We start from the raw sequence: 19,155 nt of genomic DNA on the forward strand, positions 1-19,155 counted from the left end.
GCATGCTGGCTGCAATATTGGATTGAAGTTCATTCTCTGTCCTCCATAGTACACGCCTGCACAAGGCAATCTTGTCCTGCATAAAAGCCATGGTTTTCTTGAAAGATGCAGACTTTTTCCTGTACCACTGCCTGAAAAAAGTGTCTTCTAAAAACGTTAGGATTGGGAGTTGATTTTGAGTCCATCTTCAACCTGAAAAGGTCCAACTAGCCCATCTTTAATAATACAAACCCATAGTAGTACGCCACCTCCACCAAGCTGGTGTCGGAGTCGAATTGGAGGTCTATGCTCAGTACTGATCCAGCCACGGACCCATTCACCTGGTCTATCAAGAGTCACTCTCATCTCATCAGTCCATAAAACCTTTGAAAATTTGACTTCAGATGCTTCTTGGCCCAGTCTTGACGTTTCCACTTCTTTGTTTTGTTCAGTGGTGGTCAGCTTTCATCTTCCCTTACATCTGCTGTTGCTGTATCTCTGAGCACTGAACATCTTGTACTTCAGGGCACTCCAGGGACATTGCATTTCTGGCATATGAAAACACTGGAGGATAATGGCTTCCTAGTTACTTCACATTTGATTCTTTCAAATATTTATCAGTCAATGTTTATCTTTTTGTCTCATCACGTTTTTTGCAACCTTGTTGACTATTTGCAACAAAACTTTTGATGTTCTGCCATCACTCAACAATATCTTAGCAATTTGAAGAGTGATGGATCCTTCTGTAAGACTTATAACAATGTTTGGCTTTTCAGAATCAGTAACTCTCTTTTTTTTTGCTCATTTTACCTGAGAAAAACAAGCTGCCTAATAATTCTGCACAGCTTCATAAAGGGTGTAGTATCCCTAGGCCGCACCCTCCCTTATTACAAAAAAACACATCACCTGATCTGCTTCATCCAATAAGCACTCAAGGTTATACAGCTACAGCTTGGCTTTAGAAAATCTGAATAAAAATGATGATATGGACAAAATATTCACTTGCCTAATAAGTCTGCACACAGTGTAATTAACAAAATTGATTTATGACCTAAACAAAAAAGAGATGCATTTTATTGCTTTAGCTTACTATTGCTCATAAAAAATCCAAGTAATTCCCATGTAAATGCTCACCACAAAGCGAATAGATGATTTATTTCTCCGTGCCAGGTCAGCGATGTGTACTTTATTAAAAACAATGTTCTCAAGGCAGCCCCGGAAGTTCTGCTTGTAAGTGATGGGTTTACCTTCATGTAAAATGCCAGCAAAAAATATCTGCAAATATAAAAATAGAACCGTAAACATACAGGCTTGAGTCAATGTGAGCTAGAAACCAATAGACATACATACGCTCGTCAACAATAAAATTGTAACACGAAGAAGGAAAAGCCATAAAATTATCAATCTATAGATTGTGTTTTTGTTACACTGTAATGGCTATTGTCTGTACAAATCCCCTCTATAATTTGTAAAGCGCTGCGGAATATGTTGGCGCTATATAAATAAAATTATTATTATTATAATCTGCAAATTATGATAAAATAGAAACAAAGATCTCAATTCATGATGGTCATGTAGGAATAAGATGTGTCTAATTAATTAAGTGGCGCATGCTAGTCAATTAATTTGGCACATCTGATCACTGGTGTGCGCTACAAATTTTTATAAAATTATGGAGAGTTCTTCGTCATGCTCTGTCCCGCCCAAGTTCATGAAAACACCAAAAGTTGCAAAATTTTTGTGCAACTTCGAGTTCCGCAAATGTTTTGCAACTTTTCAAGCTGTTTTACCCTGGAAAACAGGCGAAAACACTTTGATGAATTGGGTTCAAAACATTTAAATTTATTCAGTATTGAGTATGAGAGCTATGCACAGGAATACACAGCATGCTAATGTGTTTAAAGTGAATCTGCCAGTAGGATCAATCCTCCTAAGCTGTCTATATGAGCATGCAGATCATAGAAAGTTGAATAAAATGATACCTTGATATATGTGATCCGATGTCGTATTCCAGAGAAATCCACATTTTCTTAATATGTAGTTGAGCTGTTAAGATCTATGGGCAGACACTGTTCTGCATGAGAATATGCCTCCAGAGCTTATTTTAAATGAAAGGGTAAACTACCAGTGTGAGACATGTAGCTAACACAGCTTTATATCTCATTATAAATACATTTGCAGCTGCAGCTCTCACAGCTCTGCTGTATTGCAACACTGACAACATGTGAGATGGAAGCTGAAGCTGAGAGGAACCTGCAAATGTGTCATTTATAATCACACACAGCTCTGCCTGATCTACTCCACCTTTCATTTATAATAAGCTCTAGAGGTGGAGTCTCATGCAGGCCCATAATCCTGAACAGCTCATATAAGAAAAATGTGGCTTTCTTTGGAATAGGACATCAGAACGCAGATATCAAGATATCACTCCATATAGATGGCCGAGGAATAGGAATGAGCAGACTTCTGGAAGTTCAGGTTCTGGTACGTGACAAAAGTTTGGTTCGCAGAACAATACCCGACATTGAACATGAACCCGAACTCCATTGAAATCTATGGGGACATGAACTTTGGACCTGGGAAATTCTCTCTCTCTATCTTTCCTTCCATTGAAACTCCGAACATTATAACGGACTTCTGGGAAAAGTCTGTGTTGGAATGTTCGACTTTAGTTATCTATATTAAGGAGGACTGAGCCTACTGACAGATGCACAAGTACAGGGATTTTGTCATCTGGCGCTCATACTTGGCACTGATTAAATAGAGATGCTTTTCAAATTTTGTTCCCATTTTTTCATGAATGGCATACCATTAACATGTCTATCCATTCTGTGATTTCCATAATTCCACAACGTTTCCTTCTTAGTGCTGTAATTTCATTCTTGAGAAGTGTATAAGTCAACATAACCTCATATAGATGTATAGCAATTAACAATCACAATAAATAAGTGTGTATGATAGCAATAAGGCCGGTGTCCCACTTGCAACTGCAATGTGAGAATCTCGCACAAGTCTCTCACCTCAATACCTGGCATTGCTGCCGGCGGTTCAGACCAGAGCATTCAGCTGCATAGAAATACATGAAGCCGCACACTCCAGTCCCGAGTGCTGGCGGCAGTGCTGGGTATTGAGGCGAGAGACTTGCGTGAGTTTCTCGCATTGCAGTTGCAAGTGGGACACCGGCCTAAATCAGAGAATGATAGAATGTTAGAGATGGAAGGGACCTCCAGGGTCATCATGTCCAACCCCCTGCTCAATGTTAGATTCACTAAACCATCTCAGACAGATGTCTGTCCAGCCTTTGTTTGAAGACTTCCGTTGAAGAACTCACGACTTCTCGTGGTGGCCTCTTTGACTCATTGATCACCTTCACTGTCAAAAAGTTTTTTTCTAATATCTAATCTGTATCTTCTCCCTTTCAGTTTCATTCCATTGCTTCTTGTGTTTCCATGTGCAAATGAGAATAAGGATTATCCCTCTTCACTGACATCCCTTCAGATATTTGTAGACAGCTATTAAAGTATCCTCTTAAAGGGAACCTGTCACTCCGAAAATCGTGGGTGAGGTAAGCCCACCGGCATCAGGGGCTTATCTACAGAATTCTGTAATGCTGTAGATATGCCCCCGATGTTACCTGAAAGAGGAGAAAAAGACGTTATATTATACTCACCCATTGGCGGTCCCGCTGCTGGTCAGGTCGGATGGGTGTCTCTGGTCCGCTGCGGCGCTTCCCATCTTCATTCCAAGACGTCCTCTTCTGATCTTCAGCCACGGCTCCGGCGCAGACGTACTTTGTCTGCCCTGTTGAGGGCAGAACAAAGTACTGCAGTGCGCAGGCGCCGTGCCTCTCTGACCTTTCCGGCGCCTGCGCACTGCAGTACTTTGTTCTGCCCTCAACAGGGCAGACAAAGTACGCCTGCGCCGGAGCTGTGGCTGAAGATCAGAAGAGGACGTCTTGGAAAGAAGATGGGAGGCGCCGCAGCGGACCAGAGACGCCCATCCGACCGGACCAGCAGCGGGATCGCCCCTGGGTGAGTATAATCTAACGTCTTTTTCTACTCTTTCAGGTAACATCGGGGGCTTATCTACAGCATTACAGAATGCTGTAGATAAGCCCCTGATGCCGGTGGGCTTACCTCACCCGTGATTTTCGGGGTGACAGGTTCCCTTTAACCTTCTTTTTTGCAAGGTAAACATTCTCAGATCCTTGAAGGGCATAGTTTGCAGTTCGCTCACCATCCCAGTAGGTCTTCTCTGAACTTGCTCCAGGTTTTCAATGTTTTCAATGTTTTTTTTTTAAATTGTGGTGCTCAGAACTGGACACAGTATTACAGATGAGGCCTGACCAAGAAGGAGAAGAGGGGGGAAATTACTTCACGTGATCTAGACTCTATGCTTCTCTTAATATATCCTAGACCTATGCTTTCCTTTTTTGCTGGTGCATCACAATCTTGATTCATGTGTAGTCTGAGATCTATTAGCATATCCAAGTCTTTTTCACACATGCTGTTGCTTAGTTCTACTTCTCTTATTCTGAAGATTAAATTTTCATTTTTCTTGGCCAGATGTACAATCTTGCATTTCTCCCTGTTACATACCATTCTGTTAGTCGCTGCTCATTGATGAGGCTTATTTAAATCCTTCTGAATCCTTTCTCTGTTTTCTCTAGTGTTAGCTATTCCTCCTAGCTTTGCATCGTCTGCAGATTTGATTAGTTTACCTTTAGTTCCTTTATCTAGATCATTTATAAAAATGTTGAACACTGGAGTCAGGACAGAACCTTGTGGTACTCCACTTGCAACACCCTTCCAATTGGATGTACAACCATTTATCACCACTCTTTTAGTACAATCAATGAGACCGATATGAATCTACCTAACCATAGCCTTGTCAATCTCATACTTGGTCATTTTTTCAATAAGTAGGCACACAATAAGTCAGTGTAAATTTTATAGTCTAGACTTAGACACTCCCCATGCTTTTTGACGGATCAGTCTGGAGCCGAGGACGTTTCTCAGACTTTCAAAACACAGTGTATGTAGAAAATGCACGTAGCTGTATTATGTAGGGTGATTCCCTTGCTACTTTACCAGGAAAAATTGATGTAACTTCTAAAAGAGATGGTCAACCTTACTGAAATTTGTACTGTACATACTTTTTGTTCATGAGAAGTGAGAATGTAATGAACCACATCTTCACGGTAAATTGTCTTGCCAACTTGTCACCCCGCCTGCCATCTCCACTATGAGATAGACATACTACACTCCTTCCTGTGCATCGGTAGTTTGTTTGGTGCTTGTATTTTACTCCTGCTGAATTCCTTCATTTGTTAGCAATGTACAGATACAGTTTGGAGGAGCGGGTTTTCATTGTGAAAACTTATTGGAAAACTGAGTCCTAACAGAGGTGCAAATAGAAGTTTGGAGGTCAAAATCACCATCCAAACCGTGCATTTAAGCTTTCTTTGATGACGGAGTAATTTCCAATAGACTGCGGCCACCAAGATAGCCTGATTTAAAACCGCCGGATTTTTTTCCTTTGGGGCCATTTGATAGGTCAGGTGTACAGTAATAAGCCACGACCATTACAGGCACTCAGAGAGAATATACAGCGAGAAATTCAGGCTATGACCCCTGACGTCCTGCAGAATACATTCAACAATCTGAAACGGTGCGTGCAGGTGTGCCGGTATGTGAACAGTGGACATTTTAAACACCTGCTTTAAAACAGCAGTTTCTCATGAACCAAGGTATGTACAGTCCAAATTTCAGTACAATAGATTGTCTCTTTTAGAATTTTTCCCAGGTAAAGTAGCGAGTGACTCACCCTATACTTGAAGAGAGGACTAGGAATCATAAAAGCCACACCAGGAAGAATACAAAAGAAGGACACAAGGTATTTTAACTATGCATTATGCATTTACTCCTAGGTAGAGAGACAATTTAATTTTATGTCGCTTAAAGTGATTTAGAAACACCCGTCACCATCACCTACACACCGGACCTATGCTATGTAACACCAAAGTTCAAAAATGCTGAGTCCTACCTCTTTATCTATATCTAGCTGGTCAAAATGCCCTTTGCATCGTATTCTTTGTGTTTCCCCATCCAATGTTATATTGAGATCGCGTAAATTCCGCCGGATATGCACTGAGTGCCAGTGCTGGTCATCTAGCAGGCTTCCCAGTGTGGTAACTGTGTGACTATCTACGGATTGGAGTGGGCTGTTTCCTGTTAGAGGAAGTAATAAGATAAAGGAGGGAGTTTATTCCACATAATCATATTGAAATATTCAGGGAGAAAAACAGTAATTCTGTCAATGCCCAAATACTGAATAATGTATATTAATATATAAAATAGTCAAACAGAGATCTACTTACCCAGACTGATACGGAAAATCATCTGCGCCTTCTGAAGCTCCAAGGTAATGTAGTCTCCTTGTGAGCCCTCTGCATGCATCAACACCCCATCTTTTTCCAATGTCTTAAAATTGAAAGAAATATCATCCTGTAAAGTCCGATTGGTCTTTCTTCTAAACTGGTAGGAAATTAGGTCATCGCCATCAAAAGACAGGACATCGTGGTCTAAAGGGTGGAAGAAAATTGTTAGTGTGCAAGGAAGTCATTTTTCCCAGTACAAACTGCGGTAATTCTTAACCTATGCAGTCCTCTGGGCAGTATGACCCTGATAATCCATGATTACAGACTAGAAAAAAATAATATTCATCATCAGATCATACTGTTAGGACTGGCGGAACGCACCAAATAATAGTAATATGAGGTGCGTTCGCAGTCCGTGGTCCACCGTGCAGAGATGACACCTGCTGCTGAGTAATGGCGGATGGACGCTTGCTCACACGTGGGTTAGACCTCACCCAGTGTGAATAGAAGCGAACTCTGTTGCTTCACAGAGTCGCCACAAATACGCTGCTCCCTGTTAGCAGTCACAGGGTGCAGCTGAAAGACACTAGTGGGTTCCCTATAATCAACCCCACTAAGCTGTGATTGTACCCGCTATGACCCTCGGTGGCTTTTGAGCCTGTGCCTGAGGACGCCCCGAGTCAGATGCTGAGTCCAAGCGGGAATTCCCACCCTACACTGACAGGCTGTCAGGAGAGCGCACTGATTGCGCATGGTGCCATATAAGCGGGCACTGTAACGTGTGCTTGGTGTGCAGATGGCACTGTCGGGCACTAGATAGCAAACATCCACCATACTCGAGCAGACAACAACACTAGGAAGTTGATGATTAAAGAGTGATTTTCACACATCTACACACACACGCCTTCAAGCATACATATGAACCCCTTATAGCAGTAGTACTACCGGACCTTCCAGATGGTCCAATAGGAGCTGCAACAGGACCGGAGCATGTGACCCCCGACCTCCAATGGGAGGTCGTTCCATGGGCATGCTCAGTATGGGAAAAGCAGGACTTAGTCCCAGAAAGACCTGCTCACCGCTGATTAGTGCTGGCTACAAAGGCTGAGCCTGGAAAGGCAGCAGTAACCAGATGCACAGTATCAGCTTGAGCCGGACGCTGGGACCGACATCTCTGCTGAGCAGGCTCCACTGCGGCTGGAGAAGAATGGGAGACTGCAGCGAACATGGTTCGAGATTCCCCCTGTGTGGAGGTGGGAACTCGATGACACCTAACACATACAGGCATGTATTTCTCTCCTCTCCCTGTTCCCTTGTTCTTGCTAACCTATTTCAGGGCACATTGAAGACATCTGTAATTTGCAGATACAGTCAAGTTGAACATTTCAAGGTACACAGACAAAACCAAAAACATTATTTTATCAATGACAAACATTGCACATAACAAATAAGTTGAAAATACCTGAAGAAACAACATCCATAAATAGCTATTGATGTACTTAATTCATCCAAAAATATAACTTTGGTTTATCATTTGGAAATATAAATTTAAAGAATAATTAAACTTTCATATTTTTAAGTAATTTTGTCCAGCATGGAAATTTATGAAACTTCATAAATCACTTTATTAAGGGATTTATCTTTATTTCTGTGAAAAATTGCTTCTAGTGGATTCCAATCCATCGTTGTTCCCCAGTCTATCTAGATCCTTTAGCTGCATTGACATCAGATCATGCCTATGTGGAGTACAAATGATAGTAGTAAAAGGGTCAGCATCTGTGTATTTTTTGCAGTGTTGTGCTTTTCAGAACAATCTCCTGCAGTCAGATTATCCCCAGAGTTAAGGTACCTTCACACTAAACGATATCGCTAGCGATCTGTGACGTTGCAGCGTCCTGGCTAGCGATATCGTTCAGTTTGACACGCAGCAGCGATCAGAATCCTGCTGTGATGTCGTTGGTCGGGGCTAGAAGGCCAGCACTTTATTTGGTCGCTGGCTCTCCCGCTGACATCGCTGAATCGGCGTGTGTGACGCCGATTCAGCGATGTCTTCACTGGTAACCAGGGTAAACATCGGGTTACTAAGCGCAGGGCCGCGCTTAGTAACCCGATGTTTACCCTGGTTACCATCCTAAAAGTAATAAAAACAAACGCTTCATACTTACCTTCCCCTGTCTGTCCCCGGCGCTGTGCTTTCCTGCACTCAATGTGAGCACAGCGGCCGGAAAGCAGAGCAGTGACGTCACAGCTCTGCTTTCCGGCCGCTGTGCTCACAGCCAGTACAGAGAAGCAGACCGCCGGGGACAGACAGCGGAAGGTAAGTATGAAGCGTTTGTTTTTTTTACTTTTAGGATGGTAACCAGGGTAAACATCGGGTTACTAAGCGCGGCCCTAGGCTTAGTAACCCGATGTTTACCCTGGTTACCGGCAAACAGCGACGCTGCAGCGATCCGGATCGCTGTCTGGATCTCTGCAGCGTCGTTTAGTGTGAAGGTACCTTTAGAGACACAGTGGCTGAGGTAAGCCATTCACTGCCATCATCAGTACTCCATATGAGTATGTTCCAACATCAATGCCGCCAATCGCAGACATATAAACTTAAAAACAGTGGTGGTTTGGAAGTCACTTAAAAATAATTTATCAACAGGAATTAGAAAAAATACCCTACTAATAGGATTTGCAAAGTTTCCTAACTTTCCATTCTATGCAAAGAATAAGTTTTGTTTCTCTTTACCTTTAACTGAATTGCATTTATCAAGAAAAGCAAGACATTAATTATCCTATTCTTTTTAAAAAGGAGAACAAAAAAACTTGAATTTTTTTTAAACAAAAACACAGAAAAGAGTATTGTAGCCTTTTAAATGTCAACTTACTGCTTTCACAGCCATAAAGTGCAACCCGAAGCCCAATTTTCCCCCGAGGATTCCAGGCTACAGGAATAAAACGAACATAGCGTGCCTTTATGGGATAGTGTAGGCGGTGCTCCGTCACCCCTGTTGAATTGATATTGCCAAAAAATGTCTGTTCAAAAATATAAGGAAGAAAAATGTAAGCAATGCAGGTGCCAACTCATTTTACAACACTCAATATTATTCACCAATATAGTGCAATAAACAAAAACACGTTTCTAAAATGTATTTAAGAAACTCATAGACTTCTACATGAAGCAAACGCTTGCTTTAGCCTTAATAACCAAGCACTGGGGAAGGTTCTATGGCATAACATCAATAAGTATACAGGTCCTTCTCAAAAAATTAGCATATAGTGTTAAATTTCATTATTTACCATAATGTAATGATTACAATTAAACTTTCATATATTATAGATTCATTATCCACCAACTGAAATTTGTCAGGTCTTTTATTGTTTTAATACTGATGATTTTGGCATACAACTCCTGATAACCCAAAAAACCTGTCTCAATAAATTAGCATATCAAGAAAAGGTTCTCTAAACGACCTATTACCCTAATCTTCTGAATCAACTAATTAACTCTAAACACATGCAAAAGATACCTGAGGCTTTTATAAACTCCCTGCCTGGTTCATTACTCAAAACCCCCATCATGGGTAAGACTAGCGACCTGACAGATGTCAAGAAGGCCATCATTGACACCCTCAAGCAAGAGGGTAAGACCCAGAAAGAAATTTCTCAACAAATAGGCTGTTCCCAGAGTGCTGTATCAAGGCACCTCAATGGTAAGTCTGTTGGAAGGAAACAATGTGGCAGAAAACGCTGTACAACGAGAAGAGGAGACCGGACCCTGAGGAAGATTGTGGAGAAGGACCGATTCCAGACCTTGGGGAACCTGAGGAAGCAGTGGACTGAGTCTGGTGTGGAAACATCCAGAGCCACCGTGCACAGGCGTGTGCAGGAAATGGGCTACAGGTGCCGCATTCCCCAGGTAAAGCCACTTTTGAGCTACAGAGAAGCAGCACTGGACTGTTGCTAAGTGGTCCCAAGTACTTTTTTCTGATGAAAGCAAATTTTGCATGTCATTCGGAAATCAAGGTGCCAGAGTCTGGAGGAAGACTGGGGAGAAGGAAATGCCAAAATGCCTGAAGTCCAGTGTCAAGTACCCACAGTCAGTGATGGTGTGGGGTGCCATGTCAGCTGCTGGTGTTGGTCCACTGTGTTTCATCAAGGGCAGGGTCAATGCAGCTAGCTATCAGGAGATTTTGGAGCACTTCATGCTTCCATCGGCTGAAATGCTTTATGGAGATGAAGATTTCATTTTTCAGCACGACCTGGCACCTGCTCACAGTGCCAAAACCACTGGTAAATGGTTTACTGACCATGGCATTACTGTGCTCAATTGGCCTGCCAACTCTCCTGACCTGAACCCCATAGAGAATCTGTGGGATATTGTGAAGAGAAAGTTGAGAGACGCAAGACCCAACACTCTGGATGAGCTTAAGGCCGCTATTGAAGCATCCTGGGCCTCCATAACATCTCAGCAGTGTCACAGGCTGATTGCCTCCATGCCACGCCGCATTGAAGCAGTCATTTCTGCCAAAGGATTCCCGACCAAGTATTGAGTGCATAACTGAACATTATTATTTGTTGGTTTTTTTGTTTGTTATTAAAAAACACTTTTATTTGATTGGATGGGTGAAATATGCTAATTTATTGAGACAGGTTTTTTGGGTTATCAGGAGTTGTATGCCAAAATCATCAGTATTAAAACAATAAAAGACCTGACAAATTTCAGTTGGTGGATAATGAATCTATAATATATGAAAGTTTAATTGTAATCATTACATTATGGTAAATAATGAAATTTAACACTATATGCTAATTTTTTGAGAAGGACCTGTACAGGAAAGATATATATCTTGGTACCGTGTTAGCCAGTGGATAGAAAAATATTTAGAATTGAGAGTCCTCAGTGGTTGATACCTTTTACTGGCTAAATGAAAAGATGGTAACAAATTGCAAGCTTTCGAGACTACTCAGGTCTCTTCAACAGTCATGGCATTTGATACAAATCTTCTGAGCAAACCTTCAAAGTCTTATCCTTCGCATGCTTATCGGTGTTTCCCTGACCACAATTGCATGTAATTAAAACATCACTAAGCAAATATTACTGTACATTCTTTAGCCGTGTGATCCATGTTGCGGCAAAGGTCGCTAGATATCGCTAGTCTGAAGGAGATGTCCCTGTAAATAGTAGCACTCTTGATCATGGGTTGAACATTGCAGCATATGCAATGAAGTATTACGTTCTGATACTAGCCAGTGCCAGCATTAGTGCAGTGCAGACCAAAAGTTTGGACACACCTTCTCATTTAAAGATTCTTCTGTATTTTCATGACTATGAAAATTGTACATTCACACTGAAGGCATCAAAACTATGAATTAACACATGTGGAATTACAGTATATACTTAACAAAAAAGTGTGAAACAACTGAAATTATGTCTTATATTCTAGGTTCTTCAAAGTAGCCACCTTTTGCTTTGATGACTGCTTTGCACACTCTTGGCATTCTCTTGATGAGCTTTAAGAGGTAAAAATCTTTAAATGAGAATGTGTGTCCAAACTTTTAGTCTGTACTGTACATACTTTATGGATGGAGTCAACACATTCTGTGCTCCTGTCTCCTATGTGATGTTTATACAAAAGTCTTAAGGCCCCTTCACATTAAGCGACGCTGCAGCGATACCGACAACGATCCGGATCGCTGCAGCATCGCTGTTTGGTCGCTGGAGAGCTGTCACACAGACCGCTCTCCAGCGACCAACGATGCCGGTAACCAGGGTAAACATCGGGTAACTAAGCGCAGGGCCGCGCTTAGTAACCCGATGTTTACCCTGGTTACCATCCTAAAAGTAAAAAAAAACAAACACTACATACTTACCTACAGCCGTCTGTCCTCCAGCACAGCGGCCGGAAAGCAGAGCGGTGACGTCACCGCTCTGCTTTCCGGCTGACCGACGCTCACAGCCAGTGCAGGAGGAGAGCAGAGCACAGCGCTGGAGGACAGACGGCTGTAGGTAAGTATGTAGTGTTTGGTTTTTTTTACTTTTAGGATGGTAACCAGGGTAAACATCGGGTTACTAAGCGCGGCCCTGCGCTTAGTTACCCGATGTTTACCCTGGTTACCAGTGAAGACATCGCTGGATCGGTGTCACACACGCCGATCCAGCGATGTCCACGGGAGATCCAGCGACGAAATAAAGTTCTGGACTTTATTCAGCGACCAACGATCTCCCAGCAGGGGCCTGATCGTTGGTCGCTGTCACACATAACGATTTCATTAACGATATCGTTGCTACGTCACAAAAAGCAACGATATCGTTAACAATATCGTTATGTGTGAAGGTACCTTTAGTATCCTATGTCATGTATAGAGCAATCTCAGGTCATCACTATCATCTAATATCATATCCCTCACAAAAGATAAGCAACTCCATTGTCAGGAACACCGCACTGCACTTGCTAACTGAGCCAGTGCGCGTGTCCTGAGTAAAACAAACTATGCCCAAAGATACCTGTGGAGCGGAGCAACAGTGGTGAAGATGTGTGCTTCAGAAAAACAGGACCTGAAGCACGTGACTACTGGGGGCGTGACCTAAGCTCCAGAGAGCTAGGAGGTGAAGGAAAACTCGAACGGTAACTTCATGACAAAGTTACCAAGGGATTAGACAGAATGGATAGTCAGAACATAGCCAAGGGGTCATACACAGAGAGGGCAGCGCAGTACAAGAGAAGAAGGCAGAGGGTAAACAGGAGGTAGCCAAGGGGTCATAAACAGAGAGGGCAGCACAGTACAAAAGGGACAGGCAAAACTCGTAACAGGGACACAGCCAAATCAGAACCAGGCAGACGTAATGTAGCACAAGCACAAAGCACAACAGGGTCAAACACACTCGGCTAAGGGTCAGAGTATAAGCAACAGAATGGCCCCACAATGAGGCTATAAGAAGCCTCCAAGAATCCCAGAGTGAGGCCTATCAGACTCTGACACGAGTTTTCTCTTTATGTTGCATTTTCTGTGCCTCAGGCTCATCCATTCTTTTTATTGATCACTTTGCAGTTTGTCTCACATCCTTCCGTTTCCATGAATTACTCACACTCATTCTGAGTGATTTTAAAATCCCCACTCATAAATCACTATCCCCTTCAGTTTATAATCCCCCTTCTTTAATCTCATTGCTAGGACTTTCCATGCTCACTGCCTCCCCAACACATGACCATGACAACTTGCTTGATCTGATCTTGAATCTATGTTTTGTTTCTGTTTTCTCAAAATTAGTGTATCTATTGTTATCTTATTTCCTTTACTAATTTATTACCTTTTGTACTGTGCACCTTTAATATCTATTGGGTGATTCAAATGAATTCACTCAGGTTCAGATGACTTTAATCTAATGTGTATGGGAGCTTTTCAGATCGTATTATACAGACAGATTTTCTGCCCTAAACAAGTGCCAACTGATGATATGCCAAAGCAATCTCACTCATTTAGCTCTGACCACACTTTCAATGAGAAGTCCAAAGGCTTCCTCACATGTTCTTATGTTCTGCGCTCTATGGAGGTTGTCCAAGATTCATTTTGAGTCCCCTCCTGGTTTTCCTTCACAATTCTCTACAATTCCTTTTGAGCAAGTTTTGTTTTCAGTACCATTTTCATTTAAATTTTCATTTAATTTTTATTTTTTTATGGCACGTAACTACATACATCTTCCCTAGACATTTCATCTGTTCTCCTAAAAAGCATTAAAGGGAACCTGTCAGCAGGATTGTGCACAGTAACCTGCAGACAGTGTCAGGTCGGCGCCGTTATACTGAAATCAGTCTTGTGGTTGTTGTGTAATCTTTATTTTCAGTTTTGAGTTAATGATATGCTCGTGCCCTAAGGCGGGCCTGGAGGGGGGTGTTCATGTGGTGTTCTGATTACGTATTCATGTGGCCTCTGACAGGTCACTGATCCTTCAGTTTACATAATGCCTCCTAGTTTACATAATGAATATTATACATATTTTAACAAATATATAAAAATTCCCTTCTGCAGGCAGGCGCCAGAGGTGATACCTGCGCTGCACCATGATCGCATCCATATTGTGGATTTAGTAACATAGTAACATAGTTAGTAAGGCCGAAAAAAGACATTTGTCCATCCAGTTCAGCCTATATTCCATCATAATAAATCCCCAGATCTACGTCCTTCTACAGAACCTAATAATTGTATGATACAATATTGTTCTGCTCCAGGAAGACATCCAGGCCTCTCTTGAACCCCTCGACTGAGTTCGCCATCACCACCTCCTCAGGCAAGCAATTCCAGATTCTCACTGCCCTAACAGTAAAGAATCCTCTTCTATGTTGGTGGAAAAACCTTCTCTCCTCCAGACGCAAAGAATGCCCCCTTGTGCCCGTCACCTTCCTTGGTATAAACAGATCCTCAGCGAGATATTTGTATTGTCCCCTTATATGCTTATACATGGTTATTAGATCGCCCCTCAGTCGTCTTTTTTCTAGACTAAATAATCCTAATTTCGCTAATCTATCTGGGTATTGTAGTTCTCCCATCCCCTTTATTAATTTTGTTGCCCTCCTTTGTACTCTCTCTAGTTCCATTATATCCTTCCTGAGCACCGGTGCCCAAAACTGGACACAGTACTCCATGTGCGGTCTAACTAGGGATTTGTACAGAGGCAGTATAATGCTCTCATCATGTGTATCCAGACCTCTTTTAATGCACCCCATGATCCTGTTTGCCTTGGCAGCTGCTGCCTGGCACTGGCTGCTCCAGGTAAGTTTATCATTAACTAGGATCCCCAAGTCCTTCTCCCTGTCAGATTTACCCAGTGGTTTCCCATTCAGTGTGTAATGGTGATATTGATTCCTTCTTCCCATGTGTATAACCTTACATTTATCATTGTTAAACCTCATCTGCCACCTTTCAGCCCAAGTTTCCAACTTATCCAGATCCATCTGTAGCAGAATACTATCTTCTCTTGTATTAACTGCTTTACATAGTTTTGTATCATCTGCAAATATCGATATTTTACTGTGTAAACCTTCTACCAGATCATTAATGAATATGTTGAAGAGAACAGGTCCCAATACTGACCCCTGCGGTACCCCACTGGTCACAGCGACCCAGTTAGAGACTATACCATTTATAACCACCCTCTGCTTTCTATCACTTAGCCAGTTACTAACCCATTTACACACATTTTCCCCCAGACCAAGCATTCTCATTTTGTGTACCAACCTCTTGTGCGGCACGGTATCAAACGCTTTGGAAAAATCGAGATATACCACGTCCAATGACTCACCGTGGTCCAGCCTATAGCTTACCTCTTCATAAAAACTGATTAGATTGGTTTGACAGGAGCGATTTCTCATAAACCCATGCTGATATGGAGTTAAACAGTTATTCTCATTGAGATAATCCAGAATAACATCCCTCAGAAACCCTTCAAATATTTTACCAACAATAGAGGTTAGACTTACTGGCCTATAATTTCCAGGTTCACTTTTAGAGCCCTTTTTGAATATTGGCACCACATTTGCTATGCGCCAGTCCTGCGGAACAGACCCTGTCGCTATAGAGTCCCTAAAAATAAGAAATAATGGTTTATCTATTACATTACTTAGTTCTCTTAGTACTCGTGGGTGTATGCCATCCGGACCCGGAGATTTATCTATTTTAATCTTATTTAGCCGGTTTCGCACCTCTTCTTGGGTTAGATTGGTGACCCTTAATATAGGGTTTTCATTGTTTCTTGGGATTTAATTATTCTTTTTGCTAGTATTCATAAACTAGCTATTGAACCCGTTCTACGCCCGCGTGGCGAGCATTTTATTGGTATATGGTCTCCATCCTGGTATGTGCTGCTCCATCCTGCGTCCCCATCCTGTCATGTGCTGCACCCATCCTGTGCCCCCATTCTGTCATGTGCTGCACCCATCCTGCGCCCCCATCCTGTCATGTGCTGCACCCATCCTGCGCCCCCATCCTGTCATGTGCTGCTCCCATCCTGCGTCCCCATCCTATCATGTGCTGCACCCATCCTGCGTCCCCATCCTGTCATGTGCTGCACCCATTCTGCGTCCCCATCCTATCATGTGCTGCACCCATCCTGCGTCCCCATCCTGTCATGTGCTGCACCCATCCTGCGTCCCCATCCTGTCATGTGCTGCTCCATCTTGCGCCCCCATCCTGTCATGTGCTGCTTCATCCTGCGTCCCCATCCTGCCATGTGCTGCTCCCATCCTGCACCCCCATTCTGTCATGTGCTGCACCCATCCTGCGCCCCCATCCTGTCATGTGCTGCACCCATCCTGCACCCCCATCCTGTCATGTGCTGCTCCCATCCTGCGCCCCCATCCTGTCATGTGCTGCACCCAATCCTGTGTCCCCATCCTGTCATGTGCTGCTCCCATCCTGCGCCTCCATTCTGACATGTGCTGCTCCCATCCTGCGCCACCGTTCTTTAATTTGCTGCTCCCATCCATATGCCCCATACGCTGCTCCATAAAGGTTTATGGCCCCCATAAGATGCTCCATAGTATATGCCCCGTACACTGCTCCATAAAGGTTGATGGCCCCCATAAGATGCTCCATAGTATATGTCCCCGTACGCTGTTCCATAAAGGTTTATGGCCCCCATAAGATGCTCCATGGTATATGCCCCCGTACACTGGTCCATTATGGTTTATGGCCCCCATAAGATGCTCCATGGTATATGCCCCGTACACTGCTCCATTATGGTTTATGGCCCCATAAGATGCTCCATAGTGTATGCCCCCGTACACTGCTCCATTATGGTTTATGGCCCCATAAGATGCTCCATTGTATATGCCCCCGTACACTTTTCCATTATGGTTTATGGCCCCATAAGATGCTCCATAGTGTATGCCCCCGTACACTGCTCCATTATGGTTTATGGCCCCATAAGATGCTCCATTGTATATGCCCCTGTACACTGCTCCATTATGGTTTATGGCCCCATAAGATGCTCCATTGTGTATGCCCCCGTACACTGCTCCATTATGGTTTATGGCCCCCATAAGATGCTCCATTGTATATGCCCCCGTACACTGCTCCATTATGGTTTATGGCCCCATAAGATGCTCCATTGTATATGCCCCCATACACTGCTCCATTATGGTTTATGGCCCCATAAGATGCTCCATTGTATATGCCCCCGTACACTGCTCCATTATGGTTTATGGCCCCATAAGATGCTCCATTGTATATGCCCCCGTACACTGCTCCATTATGGTTTATGGCCCCCATAAGATGCTCCATTGTATATGCCCCCGTACACTGCTCCATTATGGTTTATGGCCCCATAAGATGCTTCCTGGTATATGCCACCGTACACTGCTCCATTATGGTTTATGGCCCCATAAGATGCTCTATTGTATATGCCCCCGTACACTGCTCCATTATGGTTTATGGCCCCATAAGATGTTCCATATTATATGCCCCCGTACACTGCTCCATAAAGGTTTATGGCCCCCATAAAATGCTCCATTGTATATGCCCCCGTACACTGCTCCATTATGGTTTATGGCCCCCATAACATGCTCCATGGTATATGCCCCCGCACACTGCTCCATTATGGTTTATGGCCCCATAAGATGCTCCATTGTATATGCCCCCGTACACTGCTCCATTATGGTTTATGGACCCATAAGATGCTCCAGTGTGTATGCCCCCGTACACTGCTCTATTATGGTTTATGTCCCCAATAAGATGCTCCATAGTGTATGCCCCCGTACACTGCTCCATTATGGTTTATGGCCCCCATAAGATGCTCCATAGTGTATGCCCCCATACACTGCTCCATTATGGTTTATGGCCCCCATAAGATGCTCCATAGTATATGCCCCGTACACTGCTGCATTATAGTTTATGGCCCCCATAAGATGATCCATAGTATATGCCCCGTACACTGCTCCATTATGGTTTATGGCCCCCATAAGATGCTCCATAGTATATGCCCCGTACACTGCTCCATTATGGTTTATGGCCCCCATAAGATGCTCCATAGTGTATGCCCCTGTACACTGCTCCATTATGGTTGATGGCCCCCATAAGACGCTCCAGTGTGTATGCCCCCGTACACTGCTCCATTATGGTTTATGGCCCCATAAGATGCTCCATGGTATATGCCCTGTATGCTGCTGCAATATATGGAAAAAAAAAGATACCATACTTACCTATCGTCGCTGGGCGCCGAGTGCTGGAGGGCCTGAGCAGGCGGGGACACCGGCGCGCTGTGGGGGTCAGGTGCCGGTATCGCCGCTAGTTCAGGCCCCCCAGCACTTGCTATATTCACCTGGCCCCGTTCCACCGCTGCGCGCCGCCATCTTCCGGGTCCTCTGGCTGTGACTGGTCAGTCAGAGGGCGGCGCGCATTAAGCGTGTCATCGTGCCCTCTGAACTGAACGTCACAGGCAGAGGACCCGGAAGATGGCGGCGCGCAGCGGTGGAACGGGGGACAGGTGAATATAGACGATACTTACCCTCCTGGCGGTCCCTGCTTCTCTGTTGGAGATCGCGGTGTGCGTTCAGTGTTTACGCATACCGCGATCTCCTGGGAGCGTCACTCTGTGGGGGCCAGACTGCGCCGGCGCTTGCGCAGTCTATAAAGGCTTCGGACAGAGTGACGCTCCCAGCGTTATATTATAGATTCCTAAAAAAAAAAAAAGCAGTTTGAAAAGCAGTAGCAGCTATCGGCGATCCAATAGATGCTACTGCTTAGGCACCAATAAAGAAAGAAAATGGCATGCACTCTGTCCTAATTCGAGGTGCTGGTGTAATGGGCAGGAAGGC

General features: G+C 43.7%; 1 protein-coding gene across 1 annotated transcript in view; it reads right to left on the reverse strand.

The window, feature by feature from the left end:
- CNTNAP1 (contactin associated protein 1) overlaps positions 1-19,155 on the reverse strand; it is a 217,797-nt gene that overhangs the window by 121,439 nt on the left and 77,203 nt on the right. The window contains exons 4-7 of the mRNA XM_069751911.1: positions 9,232-9,379; positions 6,359-6,562; positions 6,025-6,209; positions 1,114-1,254 (exon numbers count right to left, since the gene is read on the reverse strand). Of these exons, the coding sequence (XP_069608012.1) occupies positions 1,114-1,254; positions 6,025-6,209; positions 6,359-6,562; positions 9,232-9,379 (678 nt within the window). The remainder of the gene's footprint in view (positions 1-1,113; positions 1,255-6,024; positions 6,210-6,358; positions 6,563-9,231; positions 9,380-19,155) is intronic.

This window comes from Ranitomeya imitator, chromosome 2 (assembly GCF_032444005.1).
Source record: "Ranitomeya imitator isolate aRanImi1 chromosome 2, aRanImi1.pri, whole genome shotgun sequence".
NCBI lineage: Eukaryota > Metazoa > Chordata > Amphibia > Anura > Dendrobatidae > Ranitomeya > Ranitomeya imitator.